General features: G+C 46.8%; 1 protein-coding gene and 1 long non-coding RNA gene across 5 annotated transcripts in view; one reads left to right on the top strand and one right to left on the bottom strand.

Moving 5' to 3' along the window:
- The first annotated feature begins 7 nt into the window (after positions 1-7).
- Fam20a (FAM20A golgi associated secretory pathway pseudokinase) overlaps positions 8-26893 on the top strand; it is a 52522-nt gene continuing 25636 nt past the window's right edge. Inside the window, exon 1 of the mRNA XM_015504858.2 lies at positions 8-355. Coding sequence (XP_015360344.1) covers positions 225-355 — 131 coding nt within the window. The 5' untranslated portion in view covers positions 8-224. The remainder of the gene's footprint in view (positions 356-26893) is intronic.
- On the bottom strand, positions 10516-25757 carry LOC107158372. 4 transcript variants are annotated; one of them, XR_007345653.1, is made up of 7 exons: positions 25510-25757; positions 25187-25349; positions 20381-21597; positions 18502-20018; positions 12744-18142; positions 12194-12269; positions 10516-12097 (listed from the first exon to the last, which is right to left on the bottom strand). It is a non-coding gene; the product is annotated as an uncharacterized LOC107158372 (long non-coding RNA). The 4 variants fall into 4 exon arrangements; XR_007345654.1 differs by having other exon boundaries at positions 12744-20018; positions 20381-20513; positions 21399-21597; XR_007345655.1 differs by having other exon boundaries at positions 12744-20018; positions 20381-20456; positions 21399-21597.

Raw genomic sequence — 26893 nt, 5'->3', positions numbered from 1 at the left:
CCTTGGCGCGCTCCGTTCTCCGCCGACCTCTACTTCCACCTCTGGCCCCAAGTGCAGCGCCAGCTGCGGCCCCGGGGCGCCCGCCCGGCTGCCCGTGCTCGGGTCGCGCCTCCTCCGCGGCGTCCGCCGCCTCCTCGAATCCTGGCACCGTCGCGCACAACTTTTCCCAAGCCGGGCCCGTGGCTGAGCAGGACCGCGGCGGCCGCAGCAGCCCGCGCTCCAAGATGCAGGCCCTCTTCGCCCACCCGCTGTACAACGTCCTGGAGGAGCCGCCTCTCCTCGGTCCCGAAGACTCGCTCCTGGCCAGCCAGGAGGCGCTGCGGTATTACCGGAGGAAGGTGGCCCGCTGGAACAGGTGAGGACCCCGCCCGGGAGACCCAAGCACCGGCGCGTCAGCCCGGCCTCCCAGTCTCATTCTCCCCCGCCGCCCGGGCCCTGGGCTGTGGCGACTTCGCCCAGTCCTGAAACCCTGTCACGGCGCTCGGAGTGTGGCCCCCGCGCAGACCCCACCAGCAGTTGCGGACCCCAGAGTTCAGGCCCGAAGTAAGATATCTGTGGCAGAAAAAGTTTCTGGGCAGCGGCGCCAGGAAGAAATGCTCTCAGCCACTCCCCTTGAGCTCCCTGTTGTTGGCCGCCTAGCCCCGCTCCTGCTCCCCGGTGCCTTCCTCCCCCTTTCTCTTTGTCCTGGTCTGGAAAGCCGCTGCTGGACTTCGGGTTTTCAGAATGAGGTTTCCAAACAGAGCAGCTCCAGAGCTGGTTCAGATTCAGCACTTGCCTCTGCTCTTTGGGCAGACCTGGGCACTTTCCGGAAAGCAAGCTTACTCCCCCCAAGACGCAGCTCTTTCCCTTCCTTAGCCCTCTGCCCAGTGTCAACTGGAGGACAGGATGTCAACTGGAGCAGTTCCCTAACACAGCCACCCCACTGTTTGTACTTAAACGTGGCTTGAGACCCTGTCTAAACTGAAGCGCTCTAAACTGAAGGCAGTTTATTATCTTTTATTATCGTGATGATTTGGGTTAACTTGGATCTGAAGGTTGATGCTTTTGCAGAGAACAACAAAAAAAAAAAATTTGCCTTAGATTTTTTTTTTTTAACCCAAGCAAAATTTAGAGGGGGAGGGAGACTGGGGGAGGGCTCCCAAACATATTTAAGATAAATTTAAAAAGGGTGTTTTTGTGAGAGGGTGGGAAGTATTAGAGAAAGCAGAGTAGTTATCCCTGAGATCCCCAGCTCATGACAGAAAGCCTTTGTAGGAGTTAAGGACTGTTTTAAAGTACGAAACTTGTCTAAATATCACTTGTATCCAGAATTCACTTTCACACCACACCCATCTCTTTTCTCAATACAAGAGATTTCAAGATATGAGATGTCATCAGTAGTTTTATAGCTCCACTGGAAGATGAGTAGACCATAAATCTTGGTTGAAACTCGGAGCTAGCCCAATTTAACTGTTTGCTCATTATTCTGTAGTGCTTAAAAACGAAGGGAGGGGGCGGGAATCAAACCCTTCCGAAAGAGGAAGAAGTTGAGAGTTATTGGCTGAAATCACTGTGGTGAATTTCAATTGCAACTCTGTGGCTAATGATTTTATATTAGAAAGAAAGTGGTTCTCAATTTCATTGTTAATTGCATGCAATAAAAAGACAGTTGAGATTGCTTTTCAGACACTGTCACTTTCAATATTACCTTTATTTCATCGATAACATGGGACTCTGGATCAGTGAACTAGGAAATTTTGCCCTTGGAAACATTATCTACACATTTAATACAGATTTGAGAACGAGGGACTATGGGAAGTCATTAGCTTTTGTAAATGTGGATCAGTGCACACTCATTTAGTCACATTTTTGTGGCCTTAAATTTCCCCTATGATACTTTGGTCCTAGAGGAAAGTCCAAAGACACATGCACAAACATTCATACACACACACACACACACACACACACACACACACTCTTTCTGACCAGAATTTATGTTGATCATTTAACAGGGGATCAAAGGGACCTGGTGACCTTGCTGTATTCAGAAGTCACAGAGTAGTTTTATGTGAATGGTTGAATGTGACCATTTCCCAAGCAAGGTTTGTGGGCTACCACAGAGGATCGACTGCACCGATAAATGTGCAGATGGGTGGTGCACACCTATAATCCCAGCTACTTTGGAGGCTGAGGCAGGAGGATGGAAAATTCAAGGCCAGCCTGGGCAACTTAGCAAGACCCTGTCTCAAAATATAATTTTTTAAAGAAGAAAAAGAAACTGGGGACATGGCTCAGTGATAGAGTGTTTATCCAGCATGTGCAAGGCCCTGTGTCCAATCCCCAGTACTTCACCTCAGAGTCAGAGAACACCTTCCCTTCACCCAAACTGTACTGTAAACATCAACAGGATAATATTAATAAGCAGATGTGTAGTGACTTATACCAGTGCTCAAAATGGAAGCAAGAAGATTCCTTAGCCAGTGTGGATTTGAACCACGCCCAGAGTTCTCTTGTAAGATGTAGTAAGTATGAATACTACTCCCTTTAGCCTGGGGGTACCCTCACTTAGGCACATGACCATGAGGACATGAGGAAGTGTGGTGCACAGGGCCAGAGGAGCCACCGCATCCCCCTGCGGACACATAATCGGAATAGACAGCAAAGGAAGAACCAATGTATGGCCTGGCTAATTGTTTGTCTCTTGCACAGACAGACAAGCCCTCCTTGTCCATAGCCCCAACCCTGCCAATATGTAAAATGCAGTGATTTATAAACATATGTGGATACCATATGTATGCCAGTAATTACCTAACACTAACTACCATCCAAAATAAGCATATCAGCAAACTGTCTGCCCCGCCAAGAAAGGTGCATGTGATAAAATAAGCCAAATCAGCATCCTTTGCCACTTGCCCAGAAGAGACCATTAGTCTAAGTGGTTTCTCTTCTTTTTTTTTTTTTAATTTTTATTTTTACCACCATACTAATAAGTTATGGTATGAAGTCAGAGAGTGTCTTTCTTCACCTCCAGCTCATTACTGACAGGAGGTAGGTGATGGCTTGTCTCCCCACACAGCACAGGATGAAGCTCACCTACTGTTGTGAATGATTAGGCTCTCGATCGATATTTGTTAGTTGGATGTCAATATTTAGTCATGTTGGAATGCAGAAGGCGGTACGCTGGGTGCAGGTGGGCTGTCCGTGTGCTCCCTGGCCCCCAGCCTTCAGCAAACCTGCTTAACCCTCGTTTCCTCTCTCCCTCCATCCCTCCCTCCCTCCTTCCCTTTCTCCCCACGAATGTAACCAAGTGTGGCAAGTCCAAGTTTAAAATGTAATCAGGGAAAGTGTTTCTGTCAGGTCGTCAGCCGCTGATCACAGCGGCCAAGCCAACGCCAGGCTCCATCAGGCCCCCTGACGCCTCTGGCACCTGTCTGGAATAATAGCGAAGAGGCAGGAGCGCAGGGAGCAGAGAGATGTCATTTCCACTATTCCTGGCCAGGAACTAACAAGCCAGAATTGTGCTGCTCTCAGTTTGGGTCCTTAATGGGCAATGATGGCGGCCGGCCTCACCTGGAGCTCAGGTAATCGGTTCATGTTGTTGCTATACCGACATCCTTAAAGGCTGAGTCTGGGGTTTCTACTCTGGCCCAGAAGCTGCCCAAGCCAGACAACATCCTTGGACATATCAAAACTAGTCATCTTGGCCTGGCCTTCTGCCAACACATTTTTGGTCTGTTCTTCTATAACCCTTGGTCTTGACCAAAGGCAAGGTCAAATAGGGTCGTGTCTCCCTGAGCAGAAACTCCAGCAGCTACAAAGCAAATGTGAGTTTCCTGCTCTCTGCTTTTCTTCCTGAACGTCTTGGTCAGCTATCAACAAGGTGTTGCTGTCCTGCGATTGGAGAGTCAGCGTCTCTCAGACTCATGCACGCCTGTGTGTCCCCCACCACCGGAAGCCCTTGCCGCCCCCTCTCCTACCTCTTTGCCATCACTGGAAGGAAGCCTGGCCCCCGAGTCTCTGAAAAATCACAGCAAAGAGACTGGGCAGCTTCTCAAAAGTGACAGTTGTTCAAGGGGAGGAAATTGGCTGAAGTTTTCCTGGGGGAAACTTTGAGAAGATCCAGAAGCCAAGGCAGATAGGGGAGGGAGGGGGACAGAAAGCCAGGATCTGAGATGAAAAAGAGAATTCAGCTGGAAATAAGAATGGTGTAGAGGAGGAGTTTTTGAAGGATAAGCTCCTGCCCCTATCGCATCCATGACATGAACAATATAATCTCTTCACTCTCCATCCTTATTGCTCTCTGCAGTTCATCTCATAACTGCCCAGGGCTTTTGAACCGTAGCTTCCTGGTGAGCAGTTCAACCCTCAAGGTGGACCAAACACTACTGACTTACGAAGGGTGACCACTTTCCTTTCTCACAGCAGCAACAGGGCCTAGGCCCCTTTTCTGATTCCGAAGTGGTCAGGCATGGCCTCCTGCAATTTGAAAATGTTCCTGAGCCACACCAGCTGTGTGTGTTCAGCAGAGGGCTGGGGATCCATTCCCATTCCTCCAATTAGAGCCTGGCTTGGCGGGTTTTGGAAAAGCTATTATTTTAGTGGTTTCTGAAACCCCGGACTTTTGTAGCTGAAAAAAAACCTCTTCGCTCTTTTCAGAATTGAAAAATCTCCCTGCAGATAGTTCCTGAGGGGGACAGTCTAAAAGGCCATTTCTAGGTTTCTTCTGCTTCGTTCCAAACCCTGGTCCTCACTGCCACAGCAAAGACCTAAATCAGGGAGAGCATCCATTTTCTCCTTTCAAGGAGGACAGCACTTCCTATTCCAGTGCCCCCCCAAAAAAACAGAATTTGTCTTATTGTTCCCAAGTCCTAACAACCTCCTTCTACCCCAACCCCAGATCTCATCCATCCTGGGAACCCAAGTGGCTAATTTTTCTCGTGGAAATCCTCCTACCTGGAACTTGCTTGCTGTGTGCTGGGTATTTCCCATACACTTGTTCATTTGGGCCTCTCAGCTTCTCCACAAGTAGGTGCATGAGGTCAGAGTTCCAAGGTGGTCTTCCAGCCCCCCCATGTACACACACTCTCCCTGTTATTCAAACCAGTAGTGATTTAGATACTGATGCAAGGTGTTTTATGGATGTAATTAAAATTCCACGTTCATTGCCCTTGGGAGAGGGAAATGACCTGGTAAGCCTAATCCAATCACATGCACCCTTAAAGCAGAGAGTTTTCCTGAGCTAACGGAACATAAGGAAGCAGATATTAAAAGTACATTGTGCCATTGCTGACTTAAAAAGGAGGGGACCATGGGGCAAAGCAAATGAGTGATCTTAGGAGCTAAGATTACCCCTAACCTAGAGCCAGCAAAAAAAAAAACACACAAAACAGAGACTTCAGTCCTACAACCACAAGAAAGTGAATTCTGCCACCAACAAGAATGAGCTTGGAAGCAGATTTGTTTTTCCCTTAGAGCCTCCAGATGAGAACTTGACCTGGCTAGCTCCTTAACATCAGTCTTCTGAGAGAGCGTGGCCACAGCAAGTTGGGCTTCTGACCTCCAAACCCGGGAGCCACGGGATGCTAAAGGAATGTTGTTTTAAGCTATTGGGCTTGTGGTAATTTGTCACAGTAGAATGTGAATACGGAGGAAATAGGATGAGAAGGTTTACAACCTGCCCAGAGTCGGGCAGCTAGCATACCAATACCACAGGCAGGCTTTGTCCCAGAGGGTCAGCTCCACAACCCATGTTCTCATACACCAACTCTGCCACCCTGTGTCCCTCTGTGTCCTTTCCTCTTTGGGAAAGTCTTTCCTGACAACCCTCACCCACTCGGATCCTCTTGAGCTCTATACATCCTTTCCACATAGACCACACTTTTTAATGCCTATATCCAGCTGTAACTTCATGGAGCTTTGAAAGAGAATAAACAGCCACTTGCTCTTGGCATGAAAGGCCCCAAACTTGCACATGGTCGCCATGATACATCTGTTTCATGGTTTGCCACAGGGTAGAGCCAGAATAAATATCTCAGGAATGCCAAATTGGTAACAGATGACACCAGGGTTTAGGAGCTTTGGGTGAATGGCCTGTTATCTCCCATGAAAAAGGCCTGGAACAAAAGCCATTCCAATGTAACCCTCCCCCTAGAACTTGTCTGCCCCTCCCTGTAAACGTCTAGAGCAAAACCACTCCACCAAGACCCTACGAAATGTGTATCCGGGGTGCCCTTCCTCTTGCTGAGTAAACTCCATTTCAGAAGTGGGCAGGGGGAGTACCAAGGAAAGTTGGGAACGTGTCGTTGCCAAGATGAGGGAATTTCTTCGGCTTCCTGTGCTTTCGGAGGAAGAGCAGCTAAGAAGTCTTGCACCAAAGAAAAAATGGGAAACACAAAGAACTTGACTTAGCCAAAGCAATCCCTGCCCTGCCCACTGGCAGGTGCTGACCTGTATTTTTCTCGTGATTATTCATTAAGCCAGAGGCCGATGAGAGCCTGCAGATTCTGCTGAAGTAGGCTTGCAGGTGGCTGGAAGCCGAGTGGGGATACCATTCTAAACAGCTGTGGTTTTAGCAGGGCAGAAGTTACTACCTGTTATTATAGGCAGACATACACACTCGCACACACACACACACACACACACACACGCCTAATGAAAACCACAGTGTGGAAAAAGGCTTAGCTCTTTTTTTGGTGCCCTGTCACTTGGCAGAATGTCCTCTGGTTGAAATGTGAAATCAGGACAGAACTGAGCTTGAGTGCTTGGGAGATGCTAGCATCCAGCATTTCCATCCCTGGAGCCTGGCTTTGGAAGCCAAGCGCCGGGGGCAGCCAGGAGAATTTGGCTTGAGCGAGAGGCAAAATGGAGTCCCAGAAAAGGGCTTATTTTGTTGGATTCACTAGTAATCAACCAGATAATAAATTTGGGAAGCCCCAGGAAGCAGAGCATACTGAAGGACTATGGTTCCCTTGCAGCCAAGTGCCTGTAAGTAAAGTCAGCAAAATATGGAGAGGGAAAGAGGAACTTAAGGAATGCAGGTACGGGGACACATGACTAAGAAACTGGACCCTTTTTAAAAAAAATGGTGGAGTTTTAAGACTTAGGAGAGATCGATGGTGCAGAAAGACGTCCGCTAAAGAACAGCAGAGCTATTCAGCCCTTGGAAGCCAAGCAAATTGGCCTCAGCCAACTTGCCTTCTTCGATCACCAACATCTGGGTCAAGCTCCATGGGTCATAGGTCAAGGTTTTGATGATGCTAACCAAAAATGAAATCTACACAGAAAAACAGATCCTCTCTCCTGGCCAAGTCACGTGTCCCATGGGGTTGGTTTTGTCAATTGAAATGGGATTTTGTACATCTGATTCATTTTTCTTCAGTATCTGGAAAGTCACAAATCCTGCAGGGAATGTGTGTCTATCCGCTTTCAAAGCTCAGCTCATGTTCTCTATTATCCTGAGTTAAGGATTACGCCTAACGAGTAGCTGCTTATCTCTGCATTCTGTGCTCCCCTGAGCACTCAGCGATACTAGAGAAAGTCAGATTGACCAACTAAAATTCCATAATCACACTCAACCTCTTATCATCCAAAATTTCACTGCAGGAATTTTTTAAAATTTTTTTCATTTGTTCTTTTTCAGTTATACATGACAGTAGAATGTATTTTGACATCATACATACATGGAGTATAACTTCCCATTCTTGTTGTTTTACATGATGTGGAGCTACACTGGTCGTGTATTCATATATGAACATAGGAAAGTTATGTCTGATTTTTTCTACTGTCTTTCCCATTCCCATCCTGCCTCCCTTCCCTTCATTCACCTTTGTCTAATCCAATGAGCTTCTATACTTCCCTCTTCCTCTTATTGTGCATTAATATCCACATATCAGAGAGAACATTTGGCCTTTGGTTCTTAGGAACTGGCTTATTTCACTTAGCATGATAGCCTCCAGTTCCATCCATTTACTGGCATAATTTCACTCTTCTTTATGGCTGAGTAATTTCCATGGTGTAAATGTACCACATTTTCTTTATCCATTCATCTGTTGAAGGGCACCTAGGTCGGTTCGTTCATATTGTGAAATGAGCTGCTATAAACATTGATGTGGTTTTGACACTACAGTAGGCTGATTTTAAGTCCTTTGGACATATGCTGAGGAGTGAGATCACTGGGTCAAATGGTGGTTCCATTCCCAGTTTTCGGAGGAATCTCCATACTGCTTTCCAGAGTGGTAGCACCAATTTGCAGTCCCACTAGCAATATATGTCACTGCAGGAATTTTTTAACTGGGCCCATTGAATCCCATTGAGTTCAGGTGAGACCCATAGTTCCCTTAAGTTATGCAAAATTTGCACTGTGTACACGTTCACTTTCCTGGGAAATAGTTCATTCTATTTGCAGAGTCAACCCTGTATTCATGGAGATAGTTTGGTTTCACAAGGCAAAAACCCAATCACACTAGACTAAGCAGAAATAGGAAATGTAGCGACTCAAGCAAGGGCGGAGGGCTGGCCTCTCACAACTGGAGACAGGCTTGGGCCTCTGCATCTGCTCTCCCTCTCTGTCACCCGTCTATCTGCCTGTCTTCATCCCTTCCTGTGACTCACATCCCAACAGCCCAGGAGCAGAGGCTTCTTGGCCTTCCTCCTTCAGCCCCTTCATCCTCTGTGCCTCCCAGAAGAGTTAGCCTCAACCCCCCTCCTTAAAGCAAGGTGTCTTTATATATTCTCTTTTTAATCTGTTTGTTTATGGATAAAGTTTTCTGGAACCCATTTTTAGAGGTCAAAAGTTGGAAACTGACTCAGCATTTCTTCTACAATAATCCTAATCCTCACCAAAGCTAACAGACGCTGAGGTTGAGTGGACCAAGTACACGATATCATCCTCTTCCCATATTAACCCAAATATTTAGAAATAATAATGACTTGCTTCACTTTATCAAGTTCATTAAAACCTGTATTTTAGAAGTGTATCTCCAAAGACCATTACTTATCCATTCATCTATAGGGTATTTTCTATGTAGGTTAAGTATCTCTTATTTGAAATGCTTGGGACCAGACACTTTTGGGATTTCAGATTTTTTTTTTAATTTTGGAATATTTGCATACCTACTGAGATATTTCAGGGCTGATAACCAAGTCTAAACATGAAATTTATCTGCATTTCATATGCACCTTATACACATAGCCTGAAGGTAATTTTACACAATATTTTTAGTGCCCCTGAAATGTTTTGAACTATTGTGTCCCATGAGCTCGGGTGTGGAATATTCCACTTGTAACATCATTTCAGCATGCAGAAAGTTGGATTTTGGAGCATTTAGATTTTGGACTGTTGTGTCAGAGATGTTCAACCTATAATCATCGTTAACATTAGTCTCATGAACGTAGAGTCATTTCTTCTTCCTGAAGCTCTTTGAAATCATCTGTAAGGCATTCAACAGTGAAAGCACTAGTCTATACACCAGTAAGAGGTTGACCTGAATGTCCCCAAGGGAAGACATCTGGTCCATTCATAGTTTATCATAAACCAGCTCCACCCACTGCCCCAGGTTGGCTGGCCTTTAGTTGTCCACAGCAGACTCTGGGTGGGGCTTGGGGAAGGCATTTGGTAGGAGTCACGGGTACTGCCCTGGTAGCGACCCTGAGGGCCAAACCTCTAAGTGCACTCTCCACTGAAATGCATGAAAACCTGCCCACGTGGGGGTAGCTCTGCTGGGAACCACCCTCCACACAACTCAAGGGCACCAAAGCACACAGTGGGAGATTTGTGTTCCCCATGATTATCCATAATTATAATCATTATGCTATCATGGTATAATGATGAGAAATTGAGACAGGATCTTCTAGTAGAATCTTCTATCAGAAAGTTTAAAATATCATCGAGGATAGGTTTTCTGCCACGGACTCTTCAGCCCCACTGTCCTGGACCTTTTGGAAGAGAAGAGCCCTTATGAGCGGCGTGCAGGGCCACAGCTGGGTGTCAGAGATGTCACACTCCCAGGAAGTTGGAAGTCAGGACTCTAAGCCAGGGGATCACTCAGCATTTCCTGAGCAACTTCTGGAAAGGGGATTAGTCACTATATTTGTTTCCTAGAGCTGCCGTAAGAAATTGTCACTAAGCCGTGGATGGTGGCTTAAAAGAACAGACTTCTTTCCGGGTTCTGGAAGCTGGAAACCGGATGTCAACAGACCAGTGCTCCCTCCAGCGGCTCTGGGGGATAATCCAGCCTTTGCCTCTTCCACCTTCTAGTAACGGATCGCATTCTTTGACTTGCGGCCACTGCAGTCCTGTCTCTGCCTCTGTGGTCACACTGCCTCCGGCTCCGACGTCTGGTGTCTATGTCTGTCTCCTGTCAGAACATTTGTCATTGAACCGTCTCAAGATCCTTAACTGAGTTGCATTTGCAAAGACTCATCTTCCAAACAAGAACCCATTCCAGGTTCTGGGGCGCAGGTCAGGGACATGTCATTTGGGGACCACCCCTTAGTCTGTGACACCCGCGTGCCATTACAAACACAAAGGCCCTGCAGTAACTTTAAAACAATGTTTTTTTAATCTTGTAGATAAAAGAGAATCAAAGATTATATGTTAGACAGTCTTTTAGATAGACCATAAAATAATCATGAAATGCTGCAATATAAAATAAATGTAAAATGGTTGAAAAAATTGGGCCAAAAGGAAAATAAGGATACATTAGACAATAGGGCTGGGAGTGAGGATTCTCTTGGAATGTTTGCCATGAAAACCTGCCCCACCAGCTGCGTCTATTTGGTCAAAACCAGCGAGGGGCACACAAGAATGTGGTGATTCCCAGTGGAGACTCAGAAAAGTCTTCTGCAGTCTTCCCCACACCAGAGAGGACCAGTGCGGTCGGTGGAAGGACTGGCATCCTCCACCACATCCCTAAGGGAGTTTCCCAGTGGAGGCTCTTAGTGCATCCCTCGGCATAGCAGATGGCGCTGTGCCCCAGAGCGTAAAACCACATCCATAGATAGAGGCTCCACAACCAGGCCTGGTCCTTGTGCCTGCTGGATTGTCTCACTGGAGGAAAGAATTTAAAGCCTTGAGGTTCCAGAGCAGTGGCAGCAGTTGGATCTCTTGGGCTGTCCTGCACGAGCCTCACCTTTATCTCACGGCCTCTGGTCAGCATTGAGTGACAGTGCATTTAGCATAAAACTCCCGGCAGCATCTGAACGGCGCTTTCCCGGGTCGTCACTCAATGCAGAGGAACAGACTTGGTAACTAGCTGGACTTGGAGGCAGGAACAACAGGCTCTTGATGTAGGTTGTGGAGTCACATGGAATAGACTTGCAGACTCAAAGCCACTGACCACTGTCCAGAAAAGGGCCAAAGGTCCAAAGGCCAGCCTGGATTCTCCTTGGATTATACTTTTGGATCTGCTATGACGAGCCGAAGGGTAATCAATCATCAATACACCATGGAACGTGTCTGCAAGTTTGGGAGCTGGAAAAATATTCAAATGGATTATAACCAAATGGAAATCATCCATAAAGCAGCCATTGGATGGTTAATTTATCAGTGGCCCCTCCAGTTGATTGCATTGCAAACTGAACACCCCAGTTCACGGTGAGGCGGCATTCTGCTCTCTTATTAACCATGAACCCATTAAAAGGTGGGAGAAATCAGCCAAAAACGATGAGCTTGGATTTAGAGCAGTTGATCGGCAGCCCTTGTTTTTTGGCAGTCACAGAGCCAGTGGGCTGTTAAGGCCTCCTGTGGTTTGTGATAGTAAAGCCATTTTTATCTGCATGAGTTAAAAAAAAAAAAAAATGTCTTTGCTCTTCATGCGTCAGGCAGGGGCTGCTGTGCCCAACTCATCCAGAAGAATTATTTACTCATGAAGGTATAGATTCAGAGGCTGCTGAGTCAGGGTAGTTGGGGCCCACTGGAAAGGATTAGCCGGCTCCTTCTGGTTCTCTGGCTCTTCCTGTCCAATCCCCCAGCCAAAGGGGCAGACAGCGGCGCTCTCTCTCTCCAAGCCCATCAGGGATCCTAACGCCACTTGATGCCCTCTTGTTTATTGATTTGCTTCATAATAACGTCACTAGATCATAAGCTCCGTAAGGATTTTGGGGGGGTTGAAAGATGACTCTAAATAAATAAATAAATAAGATGTATCCATGTCCTAATCCCCAGGTGCTGTGACTATGATCTATTTGGGGAGAAGTTCTTTGTTAATATAATTACCTTGAGAATGGATTAATTGACTCAGGTTGAGAGAGGAATTATTCAGGTGGTTCCCCAAATTCTACACCAAGTGTCCCTAGAAGAGAAAGGCAGAGGAAGATCAGACACAGACAGAAGAGGAGACTAGGTCATCGAGAAGGCAGAGGCTGGAGTGAGGGGGCCACAAGCTAAAGGGGGCACCAACAGCCACCAGAAGCCGGAAGAAGCAAAAATGGATTCTCTGTCAGGGTCCTCAGAAGGAGCACAGCGCTGCCCAAACCTTGATTTCAAACTCTCCGACTCCAGAACTGTGAAAGAACACATTTATTTTAAGCTACAGGTGTGTGGTCATTTCTTGCATCAGTCACAGGACATTAACAGAAGAAAGGAAGCGTGTTTGCCCTGGTATCTAAAAATATAGTAATAGGCCCTCGATAAATGTTCAGTAAATGAATAAAGAGAAGTGCTTAAACTCTGGGTTTGAATCCTGGCTCTTCCTCATAAGTACTACGATGCATGAAGCTTGTTTCCTCAAGCCTCAGTTTCCTGGTCTGTGAAGTGGGATACCTACCCCGAGGTATGACTGGGAAGTAGAGTCAGAGCTTGTGGATAATGCACAGAGCTGGATTCCTCATTCATTTGATGCTGAACCACCAGCAGATGAAGGATCACTTGTTGGTTATTCTCTTGTATCCTGTTAGTCAGCTTTTTATCACTGTGACAAATAACCTGAGAAAAACAACTTAAAGAAGGAAAAAATTATTTGGGCTCATGGTGTCATAGGGTTAGATCATGGTTGACTGGCTCCATTGCTTTGGACCTAAGGTGAGGCAGAACGTCATGGCGGAAGGATGTGGAGGAACAAAGCTGCTCACTTTGTGGCAGCCAGGAAACAGAGAGAGAGAGAGGAATGGACCAGGAAAAGACAATAATCCCAAGGCCATGTCCCTAGTGACCTTCTTCCTCCAACCATGCCCACTGCCTACAGTTTCCACCATCTCCCATTAGTCCACGGAGCAATCGATGGGTTGACTCACTGAGGAGGTTAGAGCCCTCATGAGCCAACCACTTCCCCCAAAGCCCCACCTCTGAACATTGCTTCTTTGAGGACCAAGCCTTCAACACGTGAGTCTTTGGGGGATACTTCACATGCAGACCATAATAGTTCCCTGAGTTACATGATTCCTATTGATATCCAGGCCCCTGCATTTACATTCGGTGCTCTAGCTGCTGATGGAGAAGCAGCATCCGTGGTCTCCCAAGGCCAGGGAAAAGCACTAGTGCTTCCCGCCTGGTCATTGCCCTCCCTTGACCTAAATGCAGCTGGTCTTTCCAGACAGAAAACACAAGTTGATCTCCCCTCCATCACTGTGATGTCAGATACCTGGTGATTCCAGGTGGGGAGAAAACAGCATCAGTCTGCAGTCAGGGCACCTGTTTCAGAAACCTATGCACCCACACACAATGCACACACGCACATAAGCACGCACACACATATGCACACGCACACACACATTGCAGATTCTAGGTCTCCTCTGTTTTGTTTTGTTTTTTTTTTCCTTGCAACAAAGCATGTATTAAACGGGCTGCTGTCTGTTCTTGGGAGACCTTTCCCCTCTAACCGTGCTTCTGGAGGGTTGGTGACATGGCTGGCAGCTGACCCTTGTCCCGCACTTTGTGCTCAACACAGTTTTTACCCACTATCTCATTTGATCCTCATGACAACCCCCTAAGTAGTTACCGTCATTATCCTCATATTCAGATAAAGGAAGTGGCTCCGAGGGGCTGGGGTACACAGGAATTGAGATTTCAACATCACATCTTTGGGACTCCAGAGCTGAAATTTAACACTGAGTTTAACTTCATCTTGTGTCTTAAGCCGGGTCCTGGAAACATATAGGAGACAAGACTTGCGCTCAGGAGGTTTAGTGGGCAGTGCTGTGAGGGGTCCAGAGATTAGTGAGGCAGCATTCTTCCAGAACCTTCTATATGATAAGGCAGGCGGCTGTGGCCTTTCTGGAAGGCAAGTTGGCAATAATCATCAGAAGATTTAAAAATGGTCCAAATCATGAATCTTTCTAGCCTATACACAAATTTTTTAATACCAAAAAAAAAAAAAGTGTTTGGCTTCTTATAATCAGAAGGAAAATCGTTATAGGTGGAATCTCTCACCCATAGTCTGATTTCACGCTTGGGTTTGATCGCGGTGCAGCCACTTACTAGGAGTGCCACCTTGAATGAGTCATCCGTGCCTTCACCTGACCCCCTGTCTTTACCATGGCAGGGATAACGATGACATTACTGACCTCGTAAGGAGTTTCTGTGAGGGTTAAATGAGCTGAATTTACCAAGTGCTGAAAACAGTGCCTGGTGCAGGATGAGGCTATGCTGTCAGCCCGCTGTCCTCCCTGTTGTCACCTGGAGGCCCCTCTTGGTCTTCTTCCTCTGCAATCCGATTTTTGCTCACTGGGACAGAAACCCCTGTGTCCCCCCCACCCCGGAAGGGTGCGTGATAAGCCCCATCTTGTTCAAATCCTTCCCAGCCCACTGGAGCTCAGAAGCCCCACATCACCATCTGGAGGTCTCACTCAACTGCGGGGCCAGCAGGGCTCTGGCCCTGTGAGGGCAGTATGGGGTCAGCACCCAGTTAGACCAGAGTGGAAACAAGGGGTCCATTGCAACACAGCATGAAGCCATCTCTGAGAAGGAGAAATAATTGTATTTTTTACCAGAAGGGAAGTGCATGTTGGGAAACCAGCCCGTTCGGCAAAACCTCACAAAATCTTGGTACAGTCATTGCTTTCTCAACAGCAAACAAATAAGCAGGTTCAGCGATTCTCCCACCACACCACCATCACGCTCTTTAAGGAGTCACAATCAAAATTAAAATTTATGACAAAGCATCACTTGCTCTGTGGCCACTAGGGAAGAGCATAAAAGGGTCAGGTCAAAAACTTAGCTTTGAGTCCTTCTTCACTTGCTCTATTTTATTTCATGAATCTTAATTTCCTTAGTTTGCAGGGCCCCAGGGGGATTGGAATAAGGGACAAACCCCTCAAAATACCTTTGGATTAAGCTCTGCACACATGCACATTAATAGTATTAAATAAAAAGACATATCATGTGTGTTTAAGCACCAAGAGGCTGTAACAGAGGCATTACAGAAGTGTCTCCGGACACTGTCAAATGTCCCCAAAGGTGCATTACAGCTCAACAAAATCCATGTTCCCTTATGGAGTCCCAGCCCCCTTGTAGTTAGGTGGGGTCACATGACCAGCTGTAGCCAATGGGATGCCAGCTGAAATGAGGTACATCACTTCCTTTGAAAGAATTCAGAGCCAGTACTGAACCCTCCAGTTCCTCTCTCTTCTTTCCCTGATGACCGTGAAGGTTACAAGTCGGGATCTTGGTATGTCCATCAAGCACGGTCCCTGAGTCACTCTGTAGAGCAGAAGCCCTACTGACCTTCATTAGACAAGTAGCATAGTCGACAAATAAGCCTATGTTGTGTGAAGTCACTGAGATTTCAGGATTGAGTTGTTACTGTAGCAGAACCTCACCTACCCTGACTAACACAGCAGGTAAATAGTACAGATGGATTTTGCTCTAGTAACTCAAGCAAGAAAGAAATATAACACTGATTTATCTTTCAAAAATCGAATCAAATGGGATCCTAAGCCCCCTTTTAGTTTAGATTGGGTGGAAATTCAATCTCAGTCACTACCAGAGCTCCTTTCCCCAAGCCCCTTTAGAGTAATTATCTGAGGTCTGGGCAGCATGACATTGGAAGGAGCCCATCCCTGTTCCATCACTGGGGCTCATGCAGGTGGGTAGCTCTGTTGCTTCTGTGTCAAGCTCCAGCACAAGATTAATTTGCTGAGGCTGGATTTCTGAGACCTAAAATGTGTCTTCCTAGGCATTCGCCAGGCATCCTCCATCACCACAGGTCATGTCCAGGAAACAGGCCAGACAAGGACCCCAGCCAACTTTCCTTCCCTAATCTGAGAATCTTCATGCTTCCCCCAAATGTTATGTTTCTTTATGCACTTCCTGCTTTCTGCCAAATCCCCCTGCCTGACACTCCTTCCCTGGCTCTAGACTTTGAAACAAAGAATCTAGGGAAGGAGTGAAGAAACTGTCCCTGAATCATAAACACCATCTGAGACAAGGAAACAGGCCCAGCTACCCTCTGAGGATCGGAATGGGGAAAATTCTGGAGGAACAAAAAAATACATTAATATCTCAATTAATTACCTTACCATATGGTTGACTGCTCATGCTGAGAAGAAAAATAAGCCAGAAAAATCCACAATTATTCTGTTTGTAAATCAAGTGGAAAAAAAATAATATCATTCAAATTAGTACTAGCTCACAGGCCAAGGACTTGGAAGAATTTAATCTGGGTGAACCACAAGGAAATCTGCTGATAAACCATGAAAATATGTGCCCCTAGCCGAACACCCTTTTGCGATCGCCCACATTCAGATTCCCCACATTCAAATCTTTATCTCCTTCCAATGCCCATGCCTGTGTCGTAGGGAGTGAGGCAGAGTTCCAACACTTTTAAAAACAAACGTATTCTGGTAAATTATTGATCATTAGAGGACCCAGGGTGTGGGTTTTTAGACCTCCTGAATTCTCTTGGTCCACTCCCAGTACTCAGGAAAATGGTAGAGGAGATTCATGTCCCTCCAATGATTCAATGTTGATGGCATCTACTAATTGTGTGTGTGTGTGTGTGTGTGTGTGTGTGTGTGAGAGAGAGAGAGAGAGAGAGAGAGAGATTGATTTTAGAATTGTACAGTGAGTGGATGAAAAGTACCAAAATTGTGACATGTAAATAGATCAACGCCGCATCTCTTACAAGTCACACGTGTGTTCATGTCTTATCAATGTGCGTCTTAGGTGGGTTATGAGTCTAAAAAGTAAATGCCTGCTGACTCAAATGTGTCTTTCTCTTAACAATGAAGTCACATTTTTAATTTTTGCTGTGTCGAAGATATGGAAGGAGTCTCGGAGGCCCCAAGGAAGGCTTTTATGCTATCTACGGAAAATATTAAATAGCCTGGAGTCCAAAATCCATCATAGCAATTTTCAGTTGTCATCAGAGGATTAAATGCTTAATTTGCTCATGAGTCTGTGGCGCTAGCCCAGGGTTTCTAACCTCAGAGTTACTGACATTTGGGGCCAGGCGATTTTCTGTTGTGTGGATTTGTCCTTTGCATTATAGGATATTTACAGCACCCCTTAGCACTTCCCCCATCAACTGTGACAACCAGAAGTGTCTCCGGACACTGCCAAATATCCCCAAAGGTGCGAAATCACCCCTCGTTGAGGACCACAGGTTTACACTGCCCAGTTAACAGTCCTATGAAAAGACATAGACTGTGGCCCGGAGGCTTCTGCTCTGTGAATCATCCCTTCACAATCCGCTGCTCAGTCTGGTGGTAACATCTCCTGTTTCTGGAAATGGGTGCGTGCAACAGAGAATACGGGGGTGGCCCTGTGCCGTGCACGGCAATGATGTAAGAAAGCCCCTCTGAACTGTGGCCCCTCTCTGAGCCCTGACCATCTTTTTTTTAATATTTATTTTTTAGTTATAGGGTGGACACATATCTTTATTTTTTTAATGTCATGCTGAGGATTGAACCCAGGGCCTCATGCGTGCTAGGTGAGCACTCTACCTCTGAGCCACAATCTCAAGCCCCAAGCCCCGACCATCTTTACGTGCAGCACCCCCAGAGCCTGCAGCTCCTTCCGTACTTACTTCTGCTGAGCCTGTGGTGTCTGTAACCATTTCGATTCTTAGCTCTACGGCCAGAGAATAGAATAGAATGGGCTAGAATCCCGGAAACATTGCCCGGCTAAAAGGAAGCTTCCGGATCCCTGGCGTGCCTGTGGGCATCATTCTTTTGCTCTCCCCGAGGAAGTCCAGTCTACCCCCAACTTCAGCACTTGGTTGGAAAGTTGCTGTGGAGGGAGAGATGGAGGTTTCTCACTGAAGTCACAGTCCCAGCCCCTGGAATGTCCCTTCTAGCTGGCCATAGTCATCTAGCTCAACTGGGGGCCATCTAGACTCAGATCTGTCAGGCCATCCAAAGTCAGCAGGGGCTGAGCCAAATGGGTGACCCTGCCACATTGACAAGACTATGAAAACAAAAAAGGCCCCATTTTGAGTCATGAGGAACCAGGTCTCCTAACCTTATCTCCTATCTCTGCATCAGTTGAGCAAGTTCCTTTATCCCTGGTCCCCAGCGACCTGTAACTAACATTTCTACAATCCCCGCTGGCAAGTGTCCGACAGGCATGTACGAGGAGGCTGTCCCTACCTGGATGGCTTCTCCACGCACCATTTATGGACCTACAAGTCCCTCTCGTGGGGAGAAGGCTGGGACAGGCAGCAAGGGAGCCCAGGCTGGTAACTTTCCGCCTGAGGAGCCTGAGGGGTCAAGGAGCAGGGGCCATGGTGGGTCGCAGGGAGGTGAAGAGCTTGTCCTGAAAGCCAGTCACCTCTCGCCAGCCAGGGGACCTTGAGCGAGCCAGGTCAGTCTCCGCATCTGTGAGACGGCCAACAGCGGACCTGCTTCGCGGGATGTTTGGGAGGAATGATGGATCAATACAGGTGAAGGGCTTCACCACGGGTCCCTGCGCAGAGCGGGGGGTCCACAGACATCCTGAGCCAGTAAGAGCCCGAGGGGGAGAGTGAGAGCCCTGGGGACAGGCAGGCAGGGGAGGGGTGGAGCCCTCAGGCAGGACCCCTGAGTATTTGTTCCCTGTCACTTGTGTGTCCTTACGGGAGCCGTCTATTGACTGGCCATCCACTCACAGAGCTCACTGTCCATCCCTGTTTCAGAATTTGGGATGAGATGGAGAGGCAACCACCCCTCCCCAGCCTGCCACCACCCACCTCCCCCAGCGAGAGTTCCCAGGCTCAGGAATGGTGGCTCTTAGGGGATGCCCTTTGAACTTGGTCTCAGGAGCAGCAGCGCCCAGGGTCCACGTCATGCCTGGTGGCTTCCCCCAGCTCCACCAGCTACAGCGCCAATAGGTGCTGGTCTTGGTCCTCTACCACCGCCATCACACATGGCCACAGGCTGGATGGCTTAAAACAACCGAAGTTTATTCTTCTACGTTTCTGGAGGCCAGAGTCCAAACTCAAAAAGTATGCAAGACTGTGCTCCCTCCTAAGGCTCCAGGGGAGGACCCATTTCTTGTCTCATCCAGCTCTGGTGACTCCAGGTATTTCTTGACTGTTCTCACTTCAAACCTTTCTCTGCCACTGGGGTCACATTGCTCCTTTTCTTCTCTGTCCTCTTCTCTGTACACATCTATTAACCCAGGGACACTTTACCACTGAGCTACATCCCCGATCCTTTTTACTTTTTATTTTGAGACAGGGTCTCACCAACTTCTTTAGGGCCTCCCTAAGTTACTGAGGCTGGCCTCTGAACTTCTGAACCTCCTGCCTCAACCTCCTGAGTCACTGGGATTTACAGGTGTGTGCACCTGTGCCCAGCTTATAAGTGTCTATCTTATGAGGGTACTTATGATTTCATTTAGGGCACACCCAGATAATCTAGGATCATCTCACCATCGCAAGATCCTCAGCATAATCATATCTTCAATTCCCTTTGGCCATATAAGACAACATTCACAGTTTCCAAGGATTAGGACATGAGTATCGCTTAGGGAGTCATTATTGAGCCTCTGGTAGGGCAATACTAGGGAATGCAAATTAGAACTCTTGTTCTCACCAGATAAGCAGAACTCAGGCAAATGGGACATTAAGCAGAAATTTCAAGTATTTCTTCACAGTCCTCTTTCCCCACATGAGGCACAGAGGTACCTATGTCAATGGAGAAATCATAGTAATAATAACTCACATAATCAATTATCAATCCATGTAATCCTCACTAAAATCCCATGAGGCAGGTACAATTATTCTCCTTTTCAAATGGGATAAGGCACAGAGAGATCAGATAACCTGCCCTGGGTCACACAGCTATGAACGGTCAACTAAACCAGACTTGGGTACCTGTCCCACCCTCCCTATCTCTAGATTTGCAAACTCATCAGTAATAGTGACTCTGATTTACAGACACAGTAGTTCTGCCCCCATCACCTCCTCCTAGAGATCAAGCTGACTCACAAGCTAGCTGGGCAGAGACCCCTTCGGGGTGTAGGGCAGATTCCCAAGGGTGGGCGCACCTTTGTCCTGCCCGCCTCAGCGGTCGTGACATCCACTCCACGTTACTGCTCTGACGTTCTCTTACTCAGGAACTGGCTGGAGAATCAAGACGGTCCATTAGATAAAGCCCCTGACTTTCCTAAAATAAGGTGCCTGAAAGTGACATGCCAGGTGTTCAGGAAATATTTCTGGAACACAAATCGCAGTCGCCCGTCCGAGGCAGATTCATCCCGAAGCTGACAAAGCTTCATCCCAGGGTCCCTTGCTTCCCCCGAGGGTGCTGGGAGCCGCGGAGTGGGATTGAGAAGTATTTCTACTAAGTATGAGATCTCAGAAGTAAGGGCAACTTGCTGATCTACTTCTTATTCTACATGCAGAGTCAATTCTTACTAATTCATCCTCTTGTACTCTTCCTAAGGATGTCCTCCCATATCATAGGAGCTACAGGTCCCCAAAAACCTGAATCCTACTTTTTTTTTTGTCCTGGAGAGACAGAACAGTTCGTCTCAGCCAGGAGGGAAGCAAAAACAACTCTGAGAAAATGATTTTTCTAAGACCAAAGTCAAGGATAAGAACATTGAACTAGACATATGGATCAAAGAGATGTAATATTTAACTGAAAGCTAAGCACCGTAGAAACCCACCATAATGCTCTTATAATCTCCTTTATAACAGAATAGGTCTGGAAGTTCATAAAATGAGGACGACCCACCTTAGGAACTCTAGGCTAACACAGAGGGAATTCTGGTACAATTTCTGTGCTCAAGAGATTTCCCCCACCCCCAGCATAACTTTTGATACTGGTGTTTTGGAATGTGATGGCGCTTTCTACAGCAGGAAACTTGTCTGGGCGGCTAATAATCAGTTATTTATAGAGCATTGATTGTCTGCAGAGCCAAATACCAAGGAGGATGCGAAAGAAATCCAAGTTAGAGCCTTGCCTTCAAGAGTTTAGAGCTTAGTTAAGAAGAAAATATATGACCCTGAGCCTTTCACTCTTTGTCTTCCAATGTCACATGACCAGCAAACTGAGCTTACAACATGAAGAATTTTGCCTCCGTGCCTGACAGTCCCATCTTCCTGCTCAGGGTCCCAGGCCACAGTGACCAAGGTTCCACGAAGTTCTGCAGGTCATCCATCCTCAGCCAGGTGATGGGGCAGGAATACCCATCCCAGCTCTCCATCTGGTGCAGCACTTCCTAGAATTACTCAGGAACGAACATCTCCAGGAAGTGAACTGTGATTCAAACAATTAAGAAATAGTTTAGAGATTATCACCAAATTCCTCCCCAGGGAACCTCAGTGTGAGCTCTCAAAGCAAAGAGTGTCAGTTCCCCTAACAGCTTGGTAGCCAGTGAGTCTAGCAAAATGTAATTTCTGCAGCATGCAACTTAAAGAGCAGTGCTCAGGAGAATTTGGCACCATTGCTCTTGAAAGAGAGGTTGTAGCCAGATGCCAAAGGCAGACTAGTTATGTCAACAGAAAGGACAGAAGTTATTTCCTATTATCAGGTTAGTCCACCCTGAATCAGGAGACCTGGGAGGTTTAAGAGAAGACATAGTGGAAAGAAATAAGGAAAGGTAAGACTTTCGGATACTTTAATATAGCCAACATCTGATATCTAAAAAGCTTGCAAGGTTACTTCTCTTATTCTGGGGACTGGAGTAAGCCTGTGATTCCCACTAGCTGTCTTTTCAGAAAAATACAGAAGACAGTTCTCACAGAGCTGTGCATCCATGGTGGGGTGGGGAGGGGGGGAGATAAGGAGCACATTCCTCCACCCAAATGAGTTTTGAGCCAAATGCTAAGGAGCCAGCGTCAAGCAAAAACAGAAATAGACTCTGCCCTTTGGGTGCTTGGGGTGGATAAGCATAGCCAGTAAGAAATGGTAATGCAGAATGTCTGCAGGAGGAACACACCACACACTGGAGCACAGAAACAGGGACACGGGACCCCATGCAGACTTCCAAGAACCTGAGACTCAGGCTGGTAGGCAGAAGAGAAATGTATAAGAGGGGAGGAAAGCATGACCCAGGCTAAGGAGAGAGCATGTTCTCGGCCTCTGTCATGAAGGGATCACAAAAAAAAAATTATATCCATTTTTAAAATAAGCCACAGTGGCAGAGAATCAAGGCTTATATTCAAAGCATGAAATGAACAGGACCCCTGAAAAGTGGTAGCCACAGAAAACTAATACATTCCCCACTACCCCTTCCCCCAAGGACAATCATAACCAATGACTGACCGGAGTCCCCAGGTCTTGGGTCTCAACGTAGGGCAAACTTTTAGGTACAACAAGTTCCCGTACAAACCAGACCAAGTCTGGCACTTTGCCTGAAATGACTCCTTCATCTGGTTTCTTCCACCTGTCCTGCTTCTCTCTTTCTTATCAGTTTCTCCATGCCATGACTTCCTAATAAAGCCTGCTCCTAAACCCAAAGCCCAGGGTCAGCTCAAGGGGAAGCTGACCTAAAATGGGGGATGGGGGTGGGGGGTAGGGGCCCTCCACTGGGCAAAACCCACAGCTGAGGCCCAGGCTTGAAGGGAAGAACGTGAGTTCGGTTTTCAGCATTTGAATACTAGAGCTTCTAAAACAGGTGATGCAAGACTGTGACCCAGGCTGGCCCGCGACCACCTGTTTTGGAACACAGCTGTATTGCAACCTGCTCCACCGTTCATTCACAGATTGTCTAAGGCTCTTCCTGAGGCAGCAATGACAGACTTGAATAGTTAAAACAGAGATTGTAAGGCCCAGGAAAATATTTGTTACATTGTCCTTCAGAGAAATAAGCAACTGGATATTTGCATCCACAGCTCCCAGGGTTGGAGGGATAAATCTGAGTGCCGCCCATACAGGTGGTAATGCAAGCCGTGGGTGTGTGTGCAATCGTGGCAGAAGCGAGGCTAAGGGAGGAAGGGAGAGAGTCAGAACAGAGCCTCAGGAATTCTAGCATTGCATGATGAAGCCAGGAAAACTGAAAGAAAAAGAGAAGCCACGCAGCCAGAGATTGCAGAAAGAAAATCAAGTGAGTTCCTTAACATTTATGAGACCAGCATACTGCCCACTCATTTTTATGTCTTAGGACAAAGTTTTTCTTTTCTCCTGGAGAATCAACATTTCAAATTATCCCTCAAAAGAAATATGTTACCTCCAGGACATTGGAAGTGATTTTTACATTAACTTATTTAAAAGTTACTTTGTCCTGATGCAACTAAAAATGTAGCGATATACCATATACCTATGCCACGTCCTCTTCAGAATGATCTGGTGATGTTCAAATCATAAAGGGATACCTAGTCCTCCCTAATTCTTCTGATCTTTGCCGCCTCATCTCATAAGAGTTCTCTTATGTAGGAAGTCCTCTTTGTAGACAACTTGAAGTGAAATGATCCAAAAAAGATCAGATTTATATGGGAAAAAGTTGATGAATCCATCCCAAGTTATAGTCAGGAGTAAGAAGTTCTGCTTGCTGTTGCTCAGCAGGTGGTTGCAGATAACAATACTGTATTGCATATTTCAAAAATCTGGGAGGATTTTGTGTGATTTCATTATAGAGAAAATGCTAAACGTTTGAGGAGACAGATCTGGCTACCCTGATTTGAACATCACACAATGTGTACATGAAGCATCACATGGTACCATAAAGATACATTTTTTTGGTTTTACGTCAGTTTTAAAAAACTAATTTTGAGAAAAGAAAATGAAAACCAGTTTTGTCTTGAATTATAAACTACCAAAACCCTGAAATATTTTCTAGCCCCCAATACCAAAAATACATTGAAAACACAGTAGCGGCATATGTTCGGTACACAGCTCTATTGGAACTCGGTGAGTTGAGCGCTTCCAACTTCTTTCCATAATAAATATAAGTACCTTCTGTGTGCAAGGTGCTGGGTTCTGTTTCGTAAGGGGTGCAAAGATAAGACATGGCCTCTGCCCGTCGTCTGTTAGAAGGAACGAGAAACGTGTCTAAATCACTGCTGCTCAGAATGTGGCAAGAGCGACAGAAGACATGGGAGTTGCATTGGAATTTTGAGGGAGCAGGAGAGAAAGATCCTATCCGGTTGGAGATTGGAAAAGGTTCAGAGAAAAGTTCCAGGGGAGTTTGGCCCTGAAGGCGGGGAAGGATTTCTGGAGATGAAAATGTGGGAGAAGGCATTCCAGCATAAGACAGGATGAGAACAGGAAGCGGAACTTAGGCAGGAGGAGCATGAATGGAGGGAGACCGAGAAGCAGAAGAGGATAATCTGGGGGATGCTAGAGCAGGGGCTTGGGGCCAGTGCTCATGACCTGCTGAAGGACTGTATGGGAGGCTCGTGCTGGAAGCTGGGCCTTGGACAGTTAATCTGGCAGTGATGAGACCCAGAGTGGGGAAGGAAAAAGGACCACGGTCACAAATGTCAGTTAAAAGGATATTCTGCTATCCAGGTAAGAGGGCTGCAATAGGGCATAAGCAACAGGAAGAAAAGGAAAAATTAAGAGGCTGTGCATGGAAAACTACAAGATTTGGAAAGAAAAGAAGTCAAAGATGTCCGCACCTTGCAGCTGGGGAACCTCAACAATGAACCAGAAGAGAATGCACAGAGGCCTGGCTTTCCCTCTGGCTCTGATCCGGGGTCTCCACGGTACCAGCCATTAAAAAAGTATTGTTGTGTCTGTATTTTCCTCTTCTGGCACCAAAATTATTCCAAAGGGCCTGCCCCCAACCCACAAGGGACACATGAATATAATAAAAGCATCCATGCCCCAAACCGAGTGGGGGAGGGGATGTCAACCCTAGTCCTTGTAAGACAAGGCAATGTCTTGTCAGGGAGGTTTTCCACACCTGAAGCCATGGGCTCAGTGACTAGGAGCGTGGGGAGTCCGCCCAAATCTCTGAACACCTTCCAGATCCCTCCTGAGCCCTCTGAGTCACAGCTGTCTCCCCTCCACCTCGCACAGCACCTGGCTGGTTAATACCGCACCCCGGTGATTCTGCCCTCAGGAACCTGGAAGGAAACAGGATACAGGCTGGCACCTCTCACTCCCCATATTCCAGGAAGAACAGGAGAACCCAGGCTTCCTCTTGGTTGGTCCAAGCTTCTCCGGGCTTCCCACCTCTCCCCAAACCAGCAGATGCCCCCTCCTAAGTCCCAAAGCCAGACCCACCTGGGTTTTCCCCGCTCATGCCTTGAACTTGGGTAATGCTTCCCTTGCACACAGAGAGACCGCAGACAAGCTGCGGCAGGACTCACAGGTCCGTTGTATGATCTGCGACCTCACAGATGTGCCAAGACATGCAAATGTGGTATCTAGTGCAACCCGATGACATAGAGGTTGTTCCCTCGCTTATGAAATGTTCCAAGGGATTTTTTTTTTTTTTCTGGCTTGCAACACTGGTTGGTTTCTATTTACCTGGTAAACTGTGTTTTTGAAAACTTGTCATCCCTCTGGTTTCTAGTCTTTATAAGAATTAAATAGCAACCGTTCTGGGAGGGCTCCCACACGGTTAGTTGGTATTGCGCTTACTTCTTACAGCATACATGGAGGTAGCTATCAGAATCCCCATTTTTCAGAGTAGGCAAACTGAAACTCAGAGGCCGGAAACCACTTCTTAAGACTAAACCTTGTTGTCAACCTTCTCATTTGCAAATTGTGGGGAAGAACACATCCTGGAGCAGTGGCTATATGCCGCAGTCCGGCTGCAGCAAAATAACTGGGGGGTGACGAATAACTTGTTTACATTGATACAGCAGGAGTAGGAGCCGTTTATTGCAGGACAGGAGCGGTATTTATACATTCCACACAGCTTATCTAATTAACATAAACTAGATACAGCAGTCAACCAATCAGGAATCTCCACACTTAATGGCTCACTTTTGTTACTTCTCAAACCACTCCCTCTGGCATTTTGCCAGGCACCATCCAGACTTGTTTATGAACTCTAACATTCCCCTGGCAAAATGCCAGGCGCCATCCTGACTTGTTTACAGACTCTAACAGCTATAGGACCGTGGGAGACACTGTGTACAGAGGCAGGGCCCGCCCATCCTCAAAGTCGCTCCGCCTGTCAGAGGCAGAGCCAGGACTTCCTGACACCCACCCGGAGTCCCTTTCGATCATTACACTCTTAATTAGTTCTTGCTCCACTTGCTGTGCACCTGTGACTTGCACACCTCATTCCATCAGGGGTGGGACCAGGTCACTGTCATCAAAAATAGACCTCGTGTTTTGCTTTCGTGCTGTTTATTTTTCATTTAGGGGAATCGGAGAAAGGTCCACGCTGGAGATGGCCCTAGGAGGAGTTTGGAAGTGAAGACGGGTAGAAAAATGGACCCGAGTCTTAGAAGCTTCCAAAGAAAAAGATGGAGGGAGATTTAGAGAGAGGAAGAAAGCAACAGTAACTAACGCAGCCTGGAGATGAAGCAAGAGTTCGACAGGACACTGGGTGATGGCGTGGCTGCTGAGCACGGCAGCTGTCACGTCTGCTGTCATGACAGATGAGATTAGGGTAGTGGTTTTGTTGAAGGAAAAAAAAAATAAAAGATCTCTA

This window comes from Marmota marmota, unplaced genomic scaffold (assembly GCF_001458135.2).
Source record: "Marmota marmota marmota unplaced genomic scaffold, marMar, whole genome shotgun sequence".
NCBI classification, from domain to species: domain Eukaryota; kingdom Metazoa; phylum Chordata; class Mammalia; order Rodentia; family Sciuridae; genus Marmota; species Marmota marmota.
This window is presented reverse-complemented; position numbering and strand designations above follow the sequence as displayed.